This window comes from Sorex araneus, chromosome 1 (genome assembly GCF_027595985.1).
Source record: "Sorex araneus isolate mSorAra2 chromosome 1, mSorAra2.pri, whole genome shotgun sequence".
Classification (NCBI taxonomy): domain Eukaryota; kingdom Metazoa; phylum Chordata; class Mammalia; order Eulipotyphla; family Soricidae; genus Sorex; species Sorex araneus.
Window position 1 is genome coordinate 8725026 of NC_073302.1, and position 21648 is coordinate 8746673.

Genomic DNA, 21648 nt, shown 5'->3' on the forward strand with positions numbered 1-21648 from the left:
CCGGCGCGGACCGCGAAGTCACGCGTAGTCCCCGCTGGAAACAGAACGGGAATCTTAACTTCAATTAATTTTTCATGCAGGCAAAAGATCATGCAAAAATGGGAATAAAGGAGGTGAAAAACCGCTTGAAGCAAAAGGTACTTGAAGTTTCTTATTCAAAATGTATAAGCACCATGTCTGAAAATGCGTGGCCACAAAAAAAAAAAAAAAGTCTGATGTGATCAATAGAGGTCTTTTTGATACAGTGTTGTTAGCACACTTCAAAATGCATTACCAGCTGTCCGGGAGCTTTCACACTGTTATAAATATTCACAGACGAAAAAACTGTCTTCAGATACCATTAAGACTCCAGCTTAAACCCACAAGGCTGCAGCCAGTTCAGAGTCACCCCCTCCGGCCGGCCCCGCTGGGTCTAGGGGGTCGCTGGGGTCCGCCTGCCGGCCCTCCCCTCGGTTCTGTCCCGTGGGGCGGGTGGGAGGCACCCCAAGGAGCACCTGCAGGCCTGCGATAGGTCCCGGCAGGCAGGTGCCCCGCCCCGGGAAGGTGGCCCGTCCACTCCAGGAAGCCCAGCGGTTCTGGGGGCGGGTCCGGCCAGGCGGGTGTGTGGAATCCCATGCTTGGACTCTCTCTCTCTCTCTCTCTCTCTCTCTCTCTCTCTCTCTCTCTCTCTCTCTCTCTCTCGCCTTGTCCCGTGACGGCCGTGAGTGCCGCCACCATTGTCGTTGGTGCTTTGCTCCCTTGCCCAGGACCCTGTCATCCAGACCCTGTAGTTTGCATGTCTGAGTCTTTCGAAGAGCCGGGGCGGGGGGTAGAGACCGCACGGGGTCAAGGCCCCGTTTGATCCGGAAGCGGCTGACTTCCGGTTTGGTCCCTGGCACCTCGTGGCCGGGCCCCAGCATCCTGGAAGTAGATCCAGAGCCAAGAGTCGCCCACCCGCCCCCCACACACTAGCACAGCTGGGTGTGGACCAGAAACGCAGTTTATTATACATATATATATATATATTTTTTTAAAAGGTGAAGTCATTAGCCCTGTGGCAGGCTGCAGACCCAGCCCGCCCCAGTACAGCACATTTCCTGTGGCCCCTAAATAGTGACTCGCCCTCCAGTAGACAGTTGGCGGAACTTGGCTGTCCTGCCCCGCACCCCCAGATGCACCCCTCTAAATAAAGGGTCTTTGTCTGTCTCGGCAGTTTTGGGGCTTTGTTTTGTGTTTTTAATTGAGAGCAATTTTAATTTTATGAACTCAGAAAGGACCTCTCATTAACTCCAAATGGTCGAAGGAATTGATTCCTTTCTTTTAATTGGAAAATAATTTGCTCCGACTAAGCACTTACATTCCGAGTTTCAGCTGAGAGTGGAGTTTTAGCAGCTGAGGCCCAAGCCCTGAAAAGCAAGTCCTGCCCCGTCTAACTGCAGGCTGGCCTAACCTGGGGCTGGGGGGCGCGGTGGGGGGCGGGGTGGGGGGTTGGTGGGAGGCTGTGGATCTTGGACGGGAAGTTCCTAGACCACCCCTCCCCGCTCCTCTCCCAGCGCCTGGATCTGAAGGGAAAGCAGGAGAGAATCGGCTCACGGTGGGGCCGGAGCCATAGCCCAGCGGGGAGAGCGCCAGCCTTGCACGTGGCCAACCCGAGTTCAATCCCCGGCGTTACATATTGTACCCCCCAAGCCCACCAGCAGCGACTCCTGAGTGCAGAGCCAGGAGTAAACCCTTTGCAAACACCAGGTGTGACCCAAAGACAACCCACCCCCCACCCTCACATACATACACACATCCTCCCCCCAAAATAAAAAAAGACTAGAGTCGCCGGAGCAGGGAATTCTCTCACTGCTCTCTGGTGACTTACCCCAGGCCCTGGCTGGGATTCTGGGAGAGTATCCGGTAGGGACAGGAAGTACCCAGACACTTCAGTGCCTGTGCCCCTCTGCACCCTCCTCTCCCTCCCCCCCACGCCCGGCTGCACGTGCTGGGCTCGGGGTTCAGCCCCTGACCCTGCATAGTGGCCCCTCAACCCCCTGCATGGCAGGCTGGAGTCCTGGTAACCAGGACCCCACCCCCCACTGTGGCCCTCGCACTAGCAGCCAGAGACAAAAGCCCCTTTCTGAGGGGAGCATTTCCGGCAGTGCTAGGGGGGGCCTTCCAGCCCACCCCTGGTGGGACTTGGGGGGCTCAGGGAGTCTGGCAGAGGTGGCGGCTGAATCCAGAGCCTCACGCACACAAGGCGAGTGCTTGCCCACCAGAGCCAGAGGGCCAGTCCCAGGGAAAAAAAAAACCCTCTCTGTGACCCACGCCTAGACAGGCCGGGGGTGGGGAAGTTGTCCTAAGGCTCACCGTCCTTCCATGCCACCCCCCCTGACTTGGCGTGGCCTAACCAACACCTCGGGCAGATTTTCCCTCCCCGGCACCCCTGCCCCCTGCCAGTCTTCGCAGGAATCACGTTGGGAGCTAATGTTCCATAGAGAGTGTCAGGACATCTCAGGTGAGACACACACACACACACACACACACACACACACACACACACACACACACGCACGCACACGGCGACGGCACTTTATAGAAATGTGACTTGTCACCATCGAACTGTTGACAGATCCATTAGAGCACCCTTTTCAATTTTCACTTTTCCCCCCTTCAGTCTTACAGATTTTTCCAGACTTGATGTTTGTGGTGGTTCTCAGAGGCAGCTGTTTTGTCACTAAAACCCCCCGGCATTGTTCCGTGTCCGTCCACGGAGCTGGTCTTACCGGCCAGACGCCCCCGGCCGCCGCTGTCCGGCTCGTTTTAGGATGTGGCTCTGTCTGACCCCACTCATGACCCCACATGGTTCCCTTGCTACCATGGAAAAGATTTCGTGTTTTTTTTTCTTTTTCTTTTTTTTTTTTGTTCCCTTGTCCGCCTGCTCCCCCCACAATGCCCCCCCTCGAGGCCCCCTGCCCCCGCCTTCACATGGCAACACGGCTGTACATGAGGCTTCCTGACGGGCACGGTATAGACCTGTCCAGTTGGGTTCTGCTAGGAAATCGAGACCGTTCCGCCACAAAGATCCAATTTTCAAATGTGCTGGGCTGCCACCGGGCCGCCTCTTAACTGGGCATAGCAGCCGTGACCCCACGCGGATATCAAGCCTCCAGCCTCTCCCCGTCCCCCCCCCCCGCCCCCCCTACCCCCGACTTCGCTTGCCTTGGGCTTAAATTGCAACTAGAGAATACGGGGCCCGGCCCTGTGGCGAGGTCGCCCTGGTGCGTGGAGGGACCGTCTCGAATGTGCCCGCCCAGGTCCCCTGGCCCCTGCTTGCTCATTTGCGCTGCGGATCTTCAAAGGCCTCTGCGAGGGAAGCTGTTCAGGGTCGCCGTGTGACCGTTGGCAGATCATTGCTGAGAGATCTGATCGCGGGCCTTTCTCATTCAGCCGCAGAGCAGAGGCGGGTGGACGGGCCCCCCCCTCCCTGGATAAATCGGACAAGGTGGGCAAGTCTTTCCGCAGCGCGGCACCCTTTTGAGTCTGACTTGCTCCAGGTGAGGAAGAAGAGACCAAAGATGCTCACTGGCCAGGCCAGCCCGGAGCACACGCGTGGAGTCCCACGGCACGTCCCCGCCAGCTACGGCCGGCAGCCCCGTAGTCACACGGGCCGGGCCTGTGACTGTGCACATGCACCGTTCTTGCCGCAGCTAACAGGCCAGCAGGCAAAAACCGTTTTCAGGGTGACGGTTCCTAGTCCCTCCCCTCGGGGAGGAACAGTGAGTCACATCAGGAAGTCGTCAGGGGATCCCACGGGGGACCCCCTGGAAGACGTTTCCATCTTTTCTTCAGGGTCAGAATCCTTTCATCTCTCGGGCGCGTTTCACCACCACCCCCGCCACTTTTTTTTAATTGTTGTTCTTGTCATTTGGGGGCCACACCTAGCGATGCTCTGGGGTTCCTCCTGGCTCGACACTCAGGACTCACTCCGGGCAGTGCTCAGGGGACCATATAGGATGCCAGGGGGGCAAGGAGGGGGTGTAGAACCCGTGTCCGCAGCATGTAAGGCGAGCGCCCTCCCCACGGTACTATAGCTGCAGCCCCATCCCCATCCTTTCTGAATCATGGATCTTGGAAGGATTGATCGACTTGTTGATTCCGAGCCTCTGGTTGGCTAGAGCAGCTTGACGGCTGGCCCAGGCCGGTGGACAGAGGTAAGGCCGGGCCAGCGTTCCGGCCACATGGCTCCACTCCTGAGGTCACCAAGAGAGGGAAGGAGCTTTGTGTTGCAGGGATAGAGGCAGACTCCTGTAGAGGAAGGCCAGGAGGCGCGTGCACATGTGCACACACACACACACACACACACCTGTCTCCGGGTCCCTTGGTCTGCTGGCTGGAGACACACACACACACACACACACACACACACACACACACACACACACACCCCTGTCTCCGGGTCCCTTGGTCTGCTGGCTGGAGACACACACACACACACACACACACACACACACACACACACCTGTTTCTGGGCCCCTTGGTCTGCTGGCTAGAGACACACACACACACACACACACACACACACCTGTTTCTGGGCCCCTTGGTCTGCTGGCTAGAGACACACACACACACATGCACATGCATGCGCGCGCACACATACACACACCCCTGTCTCCGGGCCCCTTGGTCTGCTGGCTGGAGACACACACACACACACACACGCACGCACATGCACATGCATGCGCGCGCGCACATACACACACACCCCTGTCTCCGGGCCCCTTGGTCTGCTGGCTGGAGACACACACACACACACACACACACACACACACACACACACACACACACACACACACACACACACACACACCCCTGTCTCCGGGCCCCTTGGTCTGCTGGCTGCAGCCTGGGCCCCCGGTGCTTTCCCTGCCAGTCACAGGCCAGCCCTGGGACTCTCCTGCTCGCAGTGTCTGTTCTCATGTGCACTTGCCCGGTGTGGAGCAGGTGGGGGGGGGGGGCAGGTGAGAAGGGGGAGCAGGAGGCTGAGGGCGCCGTGGCAAGGCCACTGCCTTTGCCCCACCTCAGCACCCCTGGCTTTCCTGGGTTTTCTGAGACCGGCCTGCTGGGGTCAGACCTTCAGCGCACGAAGGCCTGTGGCTGTGTGACGTTGGGTCCGTGACGAGGCCTCTCTGAACCTGGTGTGTCGTCTCTCCCGTCGACTTAGGAAACATAGGGTGTGTGCTGGAGGGTGAGGCTGAGAAGAGCCGACGGATGTAAATGATGCCACTGAACGGTTGTGCGACCTAGGGGAGCGCCATCCTGTTCACCCCCTCTGCCTCCCACCTGCACAGCCAATGTGCGACACCCCACAGTACAGGGCCGCGCCGGGACCCCTCCCCGAGCCATCACGCAGCCACTGGGGCGTCTCTCCAGAACACGCTCTGGGCAGGCCCCTCCGGCTGAGTCTCGGCAGAGGGTCCATCTCCTTTCCCGGTGGAGCCTGGAGTGTCCCTCAGCTGGGCCCTGGCCCCTCCTTAACCAGGCCCCTCTCCCCACCTCCCCTGGGCCCAAACCCTCGGCTCCTGCTGGTCCATGGCCCCACATCCACTCCGGGGCCTGTGTCCAAGGACGAGCCGGCCCCTAGACATGCGTGGGGGTGAGGGCCAGATCTGGAGTGTCGTTAAGTCTTTGCTTCCCCACAGAGGGAACGGGAGCCCCCGGGGGAGCCCAGGACTCGGGGCGAGGGCCGACGTGCTCTCTGCTGACCACGTTTGGCCACCCTGCCCCGTGTGACTCCCCAGCGGGAACAAATTCCCCACTCCTGTCAGCTTTGCTCTTTTTTTTTTTTAATGACATTTGGAAGGTCACTGCTTTCCTGTTGACTAACAGAAATCATGATTTTTTTTTTTTTATTGAGAAAATTGAACGAACCAGACAAGCACCAGGAAAATCATCTCCTGGTGTGACCTGTGCTTTTCCTTACCCGCCCACATTCCCTGCTCTCTCCGAGCTCCTTTTGAACAACTTCAAGAGTCTTACCGGATAAGGGGAGACCTTCATCTCCCCGCACCCCCCGGGGGCCACAGGGGCCCTAGGTTGGTTGGTTGGTTGGTTGGTTGGTTGGTTGGTTGGTTGGTTTTCCCTCTAGGCAAATTCGCCGGGTGCAACCTTGCAGAAATTCCTCCATGGCTGCTGCTGGAAATTTTTCTAGAAGCGGAACTCGAGGGCCAAATGGCGTACGGCCTTCTTTGGGGCCCACGGGCGGAAATCCCGGCCCATGGCTCGGCCCCTGGGAGGGTCCGTGAGTCCCTGTTCTTCCCGTTCCCCTTCCCATGCTCCCCAGATGCCGACAGCTTCCCAGGCAGCGCCCGGGCCCTTGTTTCTCCAGTCCTGACTCCAAGGGTTGAGGTTTGGGGGTCCCACCCACATAGAAGACAAAGTGGATCCAGCCGGGGTGTGACCTGGGCCCCCTTTTCTCCACCTAGACGCCCACCCCCCATCCCCGCCCACTCTGCTCCCCTCAGGTCCTGGGAAGAGCCCACGTCCTTCCCTGCCGGCCAGAGTGGCGGGAGTGAGTCGGTCAGTGGGACGAGCCAGCGGACTGGCAGGAAGCCGGCAGCGCCTGTGGCCCTTGGGCCTGGCACGTCAGCAAGCAGCCTTGGGCCCGGGGTGCACACACCGCACCTGCTCCCTTTTCCATGCTCCACGCGGCCCGGACTGAAAAGTCAGAGCTCGGGACAGGGCTGGAGGCAGGAGTTGGCACTGGCACCGCAGTGAATGCCCCAGAGTGACCAGGAGAGCTCAGCGTGTAGATGCCATCAGGCGTGACAGGCGTGGGCACCGGAGGGTGTCGGTCAGCGGTCAGCATAGCAGATGGGGGCCGACAAGGAGGCGATCGCTCAGCCTCCCCGAGGCCCCTGGGTGCAGCCCACCTGTGCCACCCGTGGATGCCATGGCTGGTGGGTGGAGAGACCCAGGAGTTCCCATGGCACAGGGGCCCCAAGCTCTCTCGCCGGAGGGCTTGCAGTGACTTCCCGTCTCTCGCCCATCACCCAAGACTCCCCGGCTTGGTGCTGTGTGATTGTGGTGGGAGTGCTTGGGCCCTGTGAAGGTCAGCGGGGGTCTGGACAGACCCACCAGCCACTGTGAGCTCCCGGCCGCTCAGCCCAAGGAAGCCTCCTTCCTTGCATCTGCAGGAGTTGTGCGCGCTGGCTGCTGACCCGTTCTCCCGCCAGCCCATTCTCCTGGAGTGCCCTGAGCCCTTGGTGGTCTCGCCATCATCAAAAAAAATATGGAGGTTGAACACATTGGAAAGATCAGGCCACACCGTTCACGGCAAACGCAGAGCAGGAGAATGTGCTCGTACGCAGACGCTTCAACAAAGACCCTCATGCCCGAGCTCCCACGGCCACTCAGTGAGCTGGCCGTCACCTCCCAGTGACCATCACTCTGTGCCCTTAACCGGGCTTGTTGACAGTCCCGTTTCTTTTTCTTTTTGTTTATTTTTGTGGAACCAGTCACCCATCGGGCCATGCGCTCCTTCTCCTGAGCCAACAGTGAATCTTCGCTGCTCTTTGGCTCTACGCCATGTCCTGTGTCTGTCCTCTCGCCCGATGACAAGATGCCCTCATGTGTCCCCGTTTGTTTGTCCCCCATGACCCAGGCATCCTCTGGGCCCGTTCCAAAAGAGCCGTTTCTAATTAATTAGGGCCAGCCACAGCCCCACCACTGTGCCTCGTCCCCGCTCAGACCCGGGACCTCTCGGGGCCAGCTCCCCCTGCCCCGTCCGGGCTCCCCGCCCGCCCGCCCGCCCATGGCCGCTGCAGGCTAGAGACCCCAGCAGGGCTGGATTTCCACGTGCATGCCTTTTTAGAGGTCTCTGTAGGAAGCCATCTTTGCGTATTAAAGCCCACATGTGCTGTACGCGGACGTGCCGTAACCTTCGGCATAATCCCCGTGTCTGTGGCTGTTTGAGCACATCAGTGATCATTCCCCATCAAAGCTATGGCGCCCGGTTGAGTGTTGGTATTCTAGACCCTGAGGCTGCATTAGCTCCTGTACACCGAGGAGCTGCCATCCTCCCCCTTTTTCTTTTACAAATGGGGGGACAGGCTCAGCACTGTGGGTGTGTCCGAAAAGGCCCGCTCTCCCCCCCACATGCCACCAGGAGCTCTCTGTGACTGGGCCTTTAAGAGCCACCAAAGGGCAAGAGATGAATGAGGGGCCGTGAGCGGGTCTGGCTTGGCACGGTATGCCAGCATCTCTGTTCGCAACGAAACAGCAAAGTCTGTGTATTGTTCTCATCTGGCTGCAAGGTCCATGTGTGTGTGTGTGTGTGTGTGTGTGTGTGTGTGTGTGTTTCAAATAATGCTTTAACTGATTTGTGTGTGTATATGTTTCAAATAATGCTTTAACTGATTTGTGTGTGTGTGTGTGTGTTGTTGTGTTTGTGTGTCTGATTTTTATCTGCGGGTCTTGCTCCAGTGAAGCCTTGAGCAACCTTCCTGTCTTGAATAAAATGTGGAGTTCTCGTGGCAGGGGCCCCTTCCGTGTCCCAAAGACGCGGGGGTGTCAGCTGCTGGGTTCCGCCCAGGCCCCCTTTACCCGCCCTCTGCGTCGATGAGGTTTATCCTTTTCCTTATCTGGCTTCATCCAAAGCACAAATCCACTGTAAATTTCTCTACATTGCAAAGAGGTTCTTGGGGCCAGAGGGATAGTACGACAGGGAGTGCACTGGCTCTGCACTCGGTCCAATCCCCAGCACCCCAGATGGTCCTTCGAGCCCCACCCGGAGTGATCCCTGAGTGAAGAGCTGGGAGCAAGTCCTGAGCATCGCCAGGTGTGGCCCTAAAAACAAGCCCCCCCCCCCGAAAGTGGCCTTGGCTCCTGACTTTCCCTCCGGGTTATCGCCATCTCCTCCTCCATCACACCCAGACAAAGAACACGGGCAGCCCCATGCGACCTTCCACACTCTGTAGCATTATCCATAAGCAAACGCGGAGGGCGTGTTCTCACTCACAAATAATCAAAGTCATGCAAATTGAAACAACAATGATGAGGTCTCATTTCTTCACCTCTTAAATTAGCAAAGGGGCTGAGGCTGCTGACGCCCCCACCCCGGGTAGCTGGTGTAAATTGGAAAGCAGTTTGGTAGCACGAACAAAAAGCCTTTCAAATGGATTGTATCTTTTTTTGACCCGGTAACTTCATTCCTAGCAATTTCCAAGAAAGGACATAATCCAGGCTGGGGGAACATAGTGTGGCTGGGGGCCTCGTGCGTAGACGTCGAACCCAGCACAAGTACCTGGTCCCCCCAAGTGCTGTCAGCCCTGGACACCTCCCAACCTTCACCATAGTGGCCCCAAGCACCCCACGGTCATCCATCCCAGGTTGCTAAGAATATCTGGAAGTGCTCCCCAGCCCCCCCCACGAGCACTGTTTGGCGCACTCACCCCCCCCCCCAGAAAAGAAGAAACCAGGGGCTGGAGTGATAGCACAGCAGGGAGGGCATTTGCCTTATACACGGTTGACCCAGGTTCGATTCGGAGCACCACCAGGGGTAATCCTGAGTGCAGAGCCAGTAGTGACCCCTGTGCATCACCAGGTGTGACCCAAAAAAGCAAAAAGAAAAAAGAAACCAAAGAGGAGGAGAAATTTCAGTGTTAATCGCTGTGGTATTTACGGGGTGGGGGGTCAGGAGGGGTTTCCGGGCCCCTCTGGAGAAGAAAGGTTGGTTGCATCATTCTGCCTGTGCGCTGCCCCCAGCTAACACCATGTGGCCCTTAAAAGGGTCCTCAGAAGGCCGAGCTCCACGGAGATGCTTGGGTAGGGTGAGAGCAGAGGCTGTCAAATGACAGCCCCTTGGTCTCGAGCTGTTTGTAGATACCTGTGCGTGGACAAAGGGAGTGTATCCGAGAGCCAGCCAGGTGTCGGGGCTAGAGCCCTCGGACAGCGGGCAGGCGCCACCTTACTCAAGGCCGACCCGGGTTGGATTCTCCACATCTCAGATGGTCCCCAGGGCCCACCCGGAGTCAGCCCTGAACACAGCCAGGCGTAAGCCCTGAACACGCCCAGAAAAGAAAGATTGGTACCCAGCCCCAGGAGGAGGCGGAAGGAAGGACATCCCCACCATGGCAACGAGTGAGGGCATCCCGGGTCGTCAAGGCGCAGTAGAGCACAGCCAGCCTTCCTCCCTCCACCTCTCACATGCCCCCCGGGAGCCAAGGACAGGCCGCATAGCTGGGGGCTTTTCGGGGGGACACCTGTGCCCGGGTTAGGTACCCCAACATCAACCCCACCCCGCTGCCTTCTCCCCACAGGACATCACGGAGAACGGCTGCACACCCCCCTCTGAGGAGCCACTGCCCAGGCCGGCGCCGTCCCCGCTGGTGGAGACCAAGCACCGAGAGGACCGGAGGCCCATCACTGTCCACTTTGGCCAGGTAAGTTCCCATGCTCGGGCAGTGGACTGCCCACGGCAGCTCCAGGACCTCGTACAGATCTCCAGCTCCCACGGTGTAAGCCTGTTGGGAAGGAGAATGTTCCAGAACTCACAGGAGGCTGCAGGCTCCACTCTTGACCCAAGTGGAGGAAGCTGCATTCCCCCCCCCACCACGCTCTCAGGCCCTAGGTTTGAGGGGCTTCTGTTAGCTAAGCATCTCATTAGGACACTTGGGCATCGAAGGCCTTTCTTGGCACCTCCAAATAAAAGGCAACAGGCGCGATCTTTCTGGGAAAAAAAAAGAAAGAAAAGAGGGAGAGGGAGAAAAAGAAAGAAGTCAATTAGGAGTTCTTTATTAATGTCCTTCCTGAAAATCAATATCAGACTCAGGCCTCTCGGAGTGAACGCTGGCCTGTCCTCCATGAGAGCCAGGTTCCTTGGCTGTTTTCAGCAGTCCGAGCATTTGGAAAATTGTCTCCTGCTCGATTTTTTTTTTCTGTCCCTTAAGTAAAGCCATCCACTCTGCAGAGAAACTGAAATTTCTGCATCTGTTTCTTCCTGGGCGTAATACTTTACGTACATACATATATATATATTTGGTTTTATATATATATATTTGGTTTTATATATATATTTGGTTTTATATATATACATATATGTATATATATATTTGGTTGGGCTGGAGTGATAGCACAGCGGGTAGGGCACCTTGCATGCAACCGACCTGGGTTTGATTCCTCCATCCCTGGCAAGCTACCCGTGATGTATTCGATATGCCAAAAACAATAACAAGTCTCACAATGGAGACTGTTACTGGTGCTCACTCGAGCAAATCGATGAACAATGAATGGGATGACAGTGATGATATTTGGTTGGTGATTGCACAGCCTCCCCCTGCTTCTCTTGAACTCTCACCCTTAGCAGAAGTTTCTAATGCTACCTGAGAAATGGTTCCTAAGAGCAAGACTCGACTACCACCAGAATTTGCTGTGCTGTTTAATCTTGAATCTGCCGATACTTTCAGCTGTTTCGGAGAGAATGTGTGATTAAAACTGTCATCCTGATCGTTTCTTAGATGACCGCCATCTCTCAACATATGACACAGAGGGGCTGGAGTGATAGCATAGCGGGTAGGGCGTTTGCCTTGCACGCGGCCAACCCGGGTTCGAATCCCAACATCCCATATGGTCCCCTGAGCACAGCCAGGAGTGATTCCTGAGTGCAAGGCCAGGAGTAACCCCTGTGCATTGCTGGGTGTGACCCAAAAAGCAAAAAAACAAAAACAAAAAAAACCATATGACACAGAAATGTGCATGTCAGACATACCTGTTGTAGGGGCCAGAGAAGGGGCCAGAGATTAGTACAGCAGGTAGGGCATTTGCCTTGCACACAACTGACCTGGGTTCAGTCTCTGGAACCCTGTGTGGTCCCCAGAGCCATGCGAGAAGTGATCCTAGACCCAAGAGTAAGCCCTGAGCACTGGGGGTTTGCCCCAGTCCCCCTCCGGACTCCCCCACCACACCCCGCCCCCAAAAAATGTACTTGTAACAGACAAGTATTAAGCATCTAGCATTGGGAAACAGGCTCTGATGGACTTAGAAAGAAAGGGCACCGTTGAAATAGTGGTAGTGGGTTAATGTTGGCTGGCGGGGGTATTTGTGAAAACATCAGCTCTTCCTCTGTGATCGGTTATTTCAGAGAATAAGTTCATCCATCTTAAACTTAACGGGGGGGGGGGGCTGGAGTGATAGCACAGCGGGTGGGGCGTTGGCCTTGCACACGGCCGACCCAGGTTCAAATCCCAGCATCCCATATGGTCCCCCAAGCACCACCAGGAGTAATTCCTGAGTGCATGAGCCAGGAGTAACCCCTGTGCATCGCCGGGTGTGACCCAAAAACAAAACAAAATAATAATAATAAAATAAATAAATAAACTTAACAGGGGGGTTCCCTTTACATTTAAAAGACAGGACTTTTCTTGGGCTGGAATGATAGCACAGCGGGTAGGGCGTTTGCCTTGCACACGGCTGACCTGAGTTCGATCCCCGGTACCCCATATGGTCCCCCAAGCTCCATCAGGAGTAATTCCTGAGTGCAGAGCCAGGAGTAACCCCTGAGCATCACTGGGTGTGACCCCAAAAGTAATAAATAAATAAATAACAGGATTTTTCGTAAAGAAAGAAAGAAGAGTAGCGCCAGGAAGAGGCACCCACCCAGCGCTGCAGCCTTTGGTTTATGACTCTCTGCAGATCTCGACGGCGTCTGCACCCCTGCAGAGAGCTGCGTGCTGGGGGTGGGGGGCGGGGGCAAGTTCAGGCCCTGTTGGAGAGGTCTGCACCCCATTCCCAGGGCTGTGGCCGTCCAGAGCCCGCTTCCCGCTTGCCTTTGTCCTCATTCCCGCACACACCAGCCTTCCCACGGAAAGAGCCGCCGCCGCCATCGTTGCTGGACTCTGGAGCCTGGCACAGAGAAGGAGGGGGCGGGAGAGGGGCGCGCTCGTGGTGTTAAACATTCCATTTTCGAAGCGCGCTCACAGACACACACACACACAAGAAAAGGAGGCTCTGTCTGAACCGGAGGAAGGACTCTCCAGTTCAGCAAGGAGAGCAGCTTTCATGCCTTTCCCAGCTAAACGCAGAATAAGCGAGCGGCGGCCCGCGGGTGGAAGGGCGATAAACAATTAAAGAGAGAAACGCCGCCCCAAACTCTGTGGAAATAGGAGCTGTCTGCGCCTCCCTGGGCCTGGAAGCCAGAGAGGGATGAAAGTGGCTCCCCCCAGCCCGCCCGGGGGTCACTTCCCTCCCGGTGGCTGCTGCCAGCATTATGCAAGTGTACAGGAAGGCAGGGTTGTGTTGTGTGTGTGTGTGTGTGTGTGTGTGTGTGTGTGTGTTCCCTAATGCATGCATGCGGATTAAGGTCAAGCCCCGAACATCAGCCATGCAGCCGGCTTCCCCCTCCAGCTGCAGCCGCAGCGCCTCCCCGCAGCCGTGCGGGGCCTTAATTGAGACGCGCTGTCAAAGTGACAAACACATTTGCATACAGTCTACACTCTATTTATTTTCTCTGGAAAGGTCCGCCGTCCGCTGTTGGTTGAACATTCTTAATCAGTTTGCTGTAAGTGAAGCTAGCTCTCCGTGCTGGCCTCTTCTTCATTAGGTGACAGATTAGCTGCAGGGGGGATGGGCTGGGGAAATCAGCGGAGCCCTTTTCTTTAACTCCCACTTGCCCCCACCCCCTGCCCCCACCCGGCCCGGGGTTGATGGGCAGTGCCCCCGCAGCACCTCTCCAAGAGTCGTCTTGCGATTTCCACGTCAGAAACGTTTTGTTTTTTTTTTTTACTGGGGCTGGAGCGATAGCACAGCGGATAGGGGACTTGTTCAGTCTCCGGCATCCCTTACGGTTCCCCAAGCACCGCCAGGAATCATTCCTGAGCACAGAGCCAGGGGTCATCCCTGAGCACCGCCGGGTGTGGCGCCCCCCCACCAAAGCCAAAAAATTAAAAAATAAGAGATGCCTTTTGCCACCTCGAGGCACTATGCTGGAGCCATAGTCCACGCAGCTGAGTCCCGCCGGGGTGGTGCTGGGTTCTCAGTGCCTCTTTAAGGAGCCGGACAGAGCCAAGGGATAGAAGGGTCGGCGGGGGGGGGCCCACTTCCCAAGAGCTTTACAGGGGGAAGGGGGGGGCCTGCAGCCTGTGCATCAGCAGAACCCCCAGCACCCGCGGCTTTACGGGCTGAGCTGGGTCTCTGCCCGGGCCGGTTCCGTGCTCTGGGTGCCCCGAGCGCTCAGAAGTCACCTGTACAGCCCTTCCGCCCGCCACAACCCTGCAGACCCCACTCTGTTCCGGCACCCCCACCTGGGCTGCAGCCGGAAAATGCCTCCCGTGGGCTCCTCTGTCCCTGAGGCTGCACAGCACGCTGGGCGCGCTCTCCTGATTGCCTCTCTGGCCCCCAGACGCCCCCCGACCCCACCCCCTGCTCTAGCCTGCACCCTGGCAGAGGGTGGGGGCTTCACCCGCCGCCTGAACAGCTCGGAGCCAGCCCCTGTGTCTCTCTTCCTGGTGCCTCTAGGAGCCTGCAGCCTCTTGATGGTGCCCCCTCCCCCAGAGATCCCCCCCAACACACACACACACACACACACACACACACACACACACACACACACATACCCCAACGCCCTCTGTCATTACCTCCTTCTTTTTTTCTCTCTTTTTTTTGGTGTTTGGGCCCCGGCCAGCGATGCTCAGGAATAACCCCTGGCTCTGTGTTCAAGGATCCCTCCTGGGGACCTTATGTAGTGCCAGGGTTTCGAACCCAGGTCGAATGTGTGCAAGGCCAGCGCCCTCCCCGCTGTCCTGTCTCTCCGCCTCCCCCCCCCCCCCGGTCGTTTCCTCTTTAATGCCGCTTGCCTTCCCCCTCGAGAACGTGACTCCCACCTCCACCCAAAGTCGCGCCCCACCGACCACTCCCCAGCCTGGTCCCGAATGGGCATCCGTCCCAGGTCACGTTAGGGATTCGGATTTTGCCACTGGCTTTGGCTGACCATCGTCTGAGCGGGCAGCCTGGCTGTAAGGGCAGCGAGTGACTTGGGTTTTTATCGCCGTGGCTGCGATATCGTTTCACTGTGAAAAAGAACACGAAGATGCCGCTCGTGGCCGGAAGCTGCCGGCAAAGGGCTTTCCCGCAGCAAGGGCCTGGGTTCCAAGTACAAGCAGCTCTGCAGGGTGGGAGTTCCCGTCCTGCCTCGTTTCAGGGTGCACCTTCACGAGCATTTCAGGGCTGGTGTGCCGGGCCTCAGGCAGGGAGGGCGGAGGGGGGCGTGGGGATATGGAGGGGAGGGAAGGCCCCCCAGGCCTTGCATCCTAGCAAGTGGAGCAAAGGTCTTTTCTTATTTTCCCTGCGAGACTGTGGGGCCAAACGCACTGTGTGAGCATGACCGGGACCCTGTCCCAGTGCAAAGCTCCAGCAGGCCTTTACCTCGGGGCCGGGGCGTGCGTGTGGGACGTCTGCTCCACCACCGGTGCTCTCCGGGGCCGGCCGTGGCCTGCTGGGGAAGGGTGGAAGGTTGGCAGCTGGCCTGGGCGGTGGGTCCAGGGCACGACGGTGCTTACCGGCCGGGCTTGGTTGGTGGCGGCAGAGGTTAGACCTGGCAGTGGGGTCCGAGCCAGCTCAGGCCCACTTGTGAGGCCAGTGACGGTGGCCTGGCCCTGCCTGCAGGGGGCGCTGTAGCTTGCTCCCGAGGTACAGCGTGCGGGTACTGAGTGCTGGTGCCAGGCCAGCACCAGCAGAGGCGGCTCACAGGCCCCTTTGCTGTGGCTCCACCCAGTCCGCACCTCCACGGGGGTCCCCGCTGCACACCCGTGCCCTGCTGGAGAGGCTGCAGAGGTCAGCAGAGTCTCAGGAGCCCGGCCCTGGTCCCCCACAGTCCAGAGCCGCGCTCCGGCCCGGAGAGCACCTTCTCCTGGGATGGGGGTGGGCGGGGGGGTGCGGGGCACAGGCGCAGCCTTCTGCAGGCCAGTCTCACTCCCGCCTGTTCTAGGACACAGTGGCGGCTGCGGTGACCCTGCTTGGGCCCCAGGTCTGCAGAAGGGCTGGGCCGGCACCCACAGGGCAGTGGGCACTAGGAGGGCCAGCCCTGGGTGGCCGAGCACCCCTAGGCTCTGCAGTGGCCTCTCAGGCTCAGCTCTGCTCTCTGTCCTTGGACCGGGCAGCCCGCCCAGCCCCCCAGCACTGTCCTTCCCCCAGGCAGAGCGCCATAGTCCCCCCTATCCCGCCCCCAGCGAGGCTGCCCTCCAGGGCTCTCAGCTGCTCCTGGGTCCTGAGCCCTCGGGTCTGAGACCCCTCCTGAATCCCACAGAGGCCCCAGCGGCTGCTTCTGCTTCTCCCTCCCTCCCTACCCTCTGCCGCCTGGGTCTGACCCTTGCTTTCTCCCCAGCGTGGACCCAATGGAGCCCCGGACCCCTGCATCCCTGCACCCCTGCCCTTCCGATCCGCAGCCAGCGGCCCTCACCCTGTCTTCCGGGCTGGGGAAGTGGGGACCACAGCGGCCAGGGACTCCCCGACCCCCCGACCTGGGAAGGCTGGGCCGGAGCAACAACAGTCCCCGGGTGGCAGAGCTGAGATGGCGCTGCCCAGTTCCCTGACTCTGAGCACTGCTTAGGGAGTTTGCCACACCCAGAGGTGCTCGGGGCTCATTCCTGGCTCCGTGCTCAAGGATCACTCCTGGCAGGCTCGGAGCGAGGGGAGGGGGGAGTCCTTTGCGGAGCTGGGATGGAACCTGGGTCAGCCATGTGCAGGCCAGGCGCCCTTCCCGGCCCCTCGCGGCTCCGGGGCGGCCTGACCCGTGCGGTGTCCACCCGCTTGACGCCCTGTCTCCCAGAATCTCTCATTGTGTTTCGTTCAGCCCGAGAAAGATTTTTGAAACATAGGGAAGAACTCACCTGGGGGTTGGGGGAGAAGACAGCGTGACGGGGGCTGGGGGTGGGGGGAGTCTCTCGGGGTCTCTCGGCACAGAGCGACCTGAGTGGGACTCCTAGGTGCTGCTCCCACTCGGTCAGCACGACTCATGGTCACAGCCGTCTCCCAGGCCCCCGGGACTCCCCGGCCCCCACTCTGGCAGGGGCCCTGGCAAGCTGCTGCTCCTGAGGGGCCGGACAGAACAGAGCCAGCGGCAGCCAAGAGGGAGGTAGCCCCCCAGAGCAGGAGGAGGGCGGGAAGCGCTGCCCCCCCTCTCTGCCAGACCCCTCTGCACCCAGCAGAGAACGGGGGGCACCTGCCACCTGCCGCTCTCCACGGTTAGAAATCCAGGCGCCTTGTGGGGAATCTGCAGGCAGGACCCCCGAGTGACCCCGAGACGCCCTCATGAAGTTCTGCCTTTGCTGAGGCAGCGGACCCTGGGGCATGTCAGCCCCAAGGCCAGCCCCGGCCCAGATCAGGGTCTGCCAGACCTGGGGCCCCGCCCCCGGGCACTCTGTGTGCGGCCGACAGTGACCAGCCACCAAGGGAGGGGGTGCTAGCCGGCAGAGGGCTGGCCTCAGGGTGTCGGGAGAGCCAGGGGGACTTCTCGGCGGAGGTGATCAGGCAGCTGGAGCAGTTGGTCCAGGTCAGGAGCGTGCCATGGCAGGAGAGCTGTCCCACCAACAAGAGGGACCGGGGGACGCAGGGGACACAGGAGGGCAGGAAGCAGCTGGCGGGGCAGCAGGGAAAGCTCGGGGCCAGACTGCGGGGCACCCTGAATCTTGTGAGGGAGCTGATGAGGGGTTACATTTCAGGGGACATCTATGCCGGGCCCCCAGGGGAGGGAGTGGAAGCAGCTGGGCTGGGGAGATTCACAGAGCTCGTGGGGTCCTCATCGGGGTGTTGCCTCTGGGGGTGAGGATGAGGATGAGGGAGACGCCCCAAGGCAGCCCCCGGGCTCTCCCGAGATGGGGGGCACAGCCCAGTGCCAGCAGTGTTTACCCGGGGGGGTGCAGGGGGTGCAGGGGGGCTGGGGCAGACGGTCCCTCCCACCACCCAGAGTAGGGGGTGCTATGGAGCGACAGACCAGCCTAGTGGAGGAATGGGGGGACAGGGCCCTCAGAACCTGCCTTCTGAAGGGCGACCCCCGACCCCTCACACACACACACACACACACACACACACACACACACGGGCCACTCCCACTGGAGATGACTGTCAGGGCTCAGGCCTGCAGGGGGGTGGGGAGAGGCCCCGCCCAGGGTGACCACTCATGTCACCAGCCCCACCGCTGCCCCTGAGGTCCCCTAAACGGACGGCAGGCACCTGGGGGGCCCCGGCGTGCAGACAGAGGGGGTGGGGTCCCCTGTGGAGGATGCACTGTCACCGAGGGCGTCTCTCGGCCGCAGGCTCACGGGGCGGGGGAGAAGGGCCCCCCCAGCCGCATCACAGCTAGCAGTGTCCACCGCCACTGAGGGAGGGCCCTCCTGCCCGCTGACCCCGCGTCATCCGGGCCGGCAGTGAGACGGCAGGTGGGGGGTCACCAGCAGGTGGCTGTCCGCCCAGCTGCCACACCTGACCAGCCGTGTGCCCGGCAGATGTCTCAAGGCCTGCGCCGAGCAGAAGGCTGATTAGCGCCGAGTTGCAGGGGTTACACCTACGCGAGAGGCGAGGAGGAGTCGGGGAGGGGAGGAGGAGAACGGGGTGGAGCCCCCCCCCCCCCCCCGGATTTGTCAATTATGCAGATTCGCGCAGGCTCGGGAAGGGGGTCCATCTCGGCCGCCTGGCAGAAGGTGGGTCCCCGGCTCGGCCGCCCCTTCCGGAGCCCTACAACACCCCCCCTCCCCGCACCCCGATCCCCACCCTTCACCCAGCGCCTGCTCCCCAGACACCGCCGGTCGAGCGACACCCCGCCCCTCGGTGGCCCGGGCCCCCGCGCTGGGTTTCCGGATTTTTAAATGAAAAATATATGCAGTTAGCTGCGCGCTGACAATGTCCTTGAGGATTTGACAGTGAGATTTTCCAGCAGTTGGTCTTCGTTAGGATCCTGGCGGTGTTTAATAAGGCAGTCGAACTGCTGGCACCTCGGGCTCCTGTTTGTTCTCCGAGGGCTCCGGGGCTGCTGCGGTAAGCACATCGACCAGAGCTGATCATTACAAGGGCGTACGCCACCATGAATAAAAATGTCACACGTTTTCCCATCTCACAGCGGTACAAAATGTCAGTCCTGTCAAACACACGTTCCAGGGAGCTGTGTGCAGTCCGTACAAATTGGAGAGCTGCATATTCCCCAGCCTTCTGATAGTCTTCATTTGAAGCCGAAGAAAAACAGTTGTTAACCTATTAGCTAGGATTTTAAACTCTGCTGAGGCGGTGGACGGGTAGACTTTGACACAGATAGAAATCTATTCCGGGGTCCAGGAATTTTTTTATTATTATTATTATTATTATTATTTTAAACCGGGTTCTCCATCCATTTGTTGTGAGGGAAATTTTTTTTTTTTTTTTTTTGCTTTTTGGGTCACACCCAGCGATGCTCAGGGGTTACTCCTGGCTTTGCACTCAGGAATGACTCCTGGCGGTGCTTGAGGGACCCTATGGGATGCCGGGGATCGAACCCGGGTCAGCCGCGTGCAAGGCGAACGCCCTACCCGCTGTGCTATCGATCCGTCCCGTAAGGGAAATTTTTTTTAAAAAAATTTTTTGTTTGTTTGTTTGTTTGAATCCCGACCTGGCTGGGACAGCCTGACTCGGGGGGTCTGATTGGCGTGGCAGAGCTCCAGACGTCTCTCGCTGTCTGGCAAGGCCCTGGGGCTTCAACCTGTTCAACCAGGAGGCCTACTGGCCCGTTAGAAGCGCGCGGGAACCGTGGCGGGGCGGGGCAGGACGCGCGGCCAGGCCTGGCGGGTGGTGCGCTCAGATGTGTCAGGGAGTGTGGCGGGATGTAAATTTAGCAAAATGTGGTGGGGAGCGGGCCAGGAACATGTGTCCTGACGTGGCAGGAGACGTGGCCGGACGTAGTGGGAAATGTGTCCGTACGTGGCCAGGGACCCGGATGACGATGCTGACCGGTGGCCGTGGCTCCAGCAAGCACCGGGCCAGGCCTCACGGGCCCTGGACGCTGGTGCCAGTCGAAGGCCACTGTGGGGCGTGCCGAACTCAGGCCCGGAGCCAGGGTCCGGAGGAGAAGCTGCCACAGCACCGCCCCGGGGGACCGGCTGACTCTAGGGCAGGGGCAGGAGAGGAGAAGGGACAGTGACCAGGGAAAGGACAGGCCTGAGGCCAAGCAGGACCCGTCAGGTGTTGCCCGAGGAGCAACGGAAAGACAGGAGGGGCAGCCGGGGCGTGGGGTGGGCGGTCAGGGCCATGATGGGTCTTCAAGCGGTGGACACGCCAGGCACAGGCCACATGTGGTGTCGGGGTGGGGTAGGACCGCCAAACCAGGCTCTGCGGCCCCCCGGGAGTCTGCCACGGGGGTCTCCCCGCCCCCCATGGCCAGTGCCGGAAGTGAGACTCGCCCCGATTGGCCCACATACACTGCAGGCTGGCCCTGGCTGAGCGGGGACACCCCGCTGCCCTGCGAGCACTGCCCTGCGAGCCGAGAGCTGGGTCGGGTTGGCACCAAGCTCGGTGCGGTGGGACAGCACCACTGCCAGTGGGTGGGGACCCCGGGGCTCCAAAGGGCCCGCATCAGCGCCTTCCTCCTGCGTGGGTCACCGGGAGGCTGGCTGTACCCGGACCAACCAGCCTCAGCTTCCTCGAATGCAGCGGGGGTGGGGGGAATGGGGGTGGGGGTGGGGAGTCATCTCTGCTAGGCTGGGGGAGGGGTGTTGGGCCTTTTCCTAGTGGGGTGCCGGGCACTACCCGCTGCTGACCCCCAGTGGGACCCAAGAAGTCGCTCTCCCCACAGCCGGAAGCCCCTCTGGCCCCTCGCCTCTGGGAGTGTCACCTTGGGTGGGCACGGGGCAGGGGGGGGCCCCCGCAGGGTACCTATCCCCCCGCCCCCCACTGCGGTGTCTGAGCAGAGACCCACGTGGTCTCCAAGGCCCTGGCCCCTCCCCCCCAGCTCCCGTCCGCATCTGGCGCCCGACCTCTGGCCAGCAGTAGGCTGGCACCTGTCCACACAGAGCAGCTGCGCGGGCTAAAGACAAAGCGCGGGGCCCCTCCCCGCCCCCGCGCGGGGGTCGCCGGGGCCCCCACGCCCGCCCCCTGCCAGCCCTCCCAGCTGCCTGGCGCTGCTTTTGTGCGGCCTGTGAACCGCGCGTCGGCCGAGCTCTGCGCGCGGTGAGTAATCAGGGCGCCTGACAAGGCTTCAAGCACAAATGCCACTACAAATTAACCGGCGCCACGACAAAATACTACTCCTGTCAGCGTCGGGGGGCCGCCCCGCTGACGGCTCGCAGCTCCCACGCCCGTCGGGAAGCAGCCGGCCGGCGGCGGGGCCGCCCAGGAGAACCCCTCAAGGTGGCCCGTGGGGTGCCCCACCCCCACCCCAGGCCCACCTCTCACCCCTCCCCACCCCGACCCAGGCTGGCTCCCCTGCTGGGGTCCCCTCCCTCGGGGAGGGGGTGGGGTGTGGCTCGCTGCGGCCCGGGTAGCCTTGCTGAGGCCACAGCTGCCCGATGTGCAGTGTCCTTGTGCCCGTGACCCCACCTGTTGCACGGGGAGCCTCTCCCCAGGTCTCGGCTCAGCCGGGCAAGCCTGAGCAACACCCCCGGTCCAAGGCAAAAGCCTGGCCCCTCTGAGACACTGGGCGCAGCCCACCCTCCACGGCCGCCCCCTGGAGCTCCC

The 21648-nt window shown here is 60.0% G+C and overlaps 1 protein-coding gene across 3 annotated transcripts in view; it reads left to right on the plus strand.

Moving 5' to 3' along the window:
- Positions 1-21648, plus strand: part of DENND1A (DENN domain containing 1A) — a 549524-nt gene that overhangs the window by 501042 nt on the left and 26834 nt on the right. For all 3 annotated transcript variants that reach the window (XM_055143062.1, XM_055143108.1, XM_055143161.1), the window contains 2 exons: positions 81-137; positions 10281-10403. In XM_055143062.1, coding sequence (XP_054999037.1) covers positions 81-137; positions 10281-10403 — 180 coding nt within the window. The remainder of the gene's footprint in view (positions 1-80; positions 138-10280; positions 10404-21648) is intronic.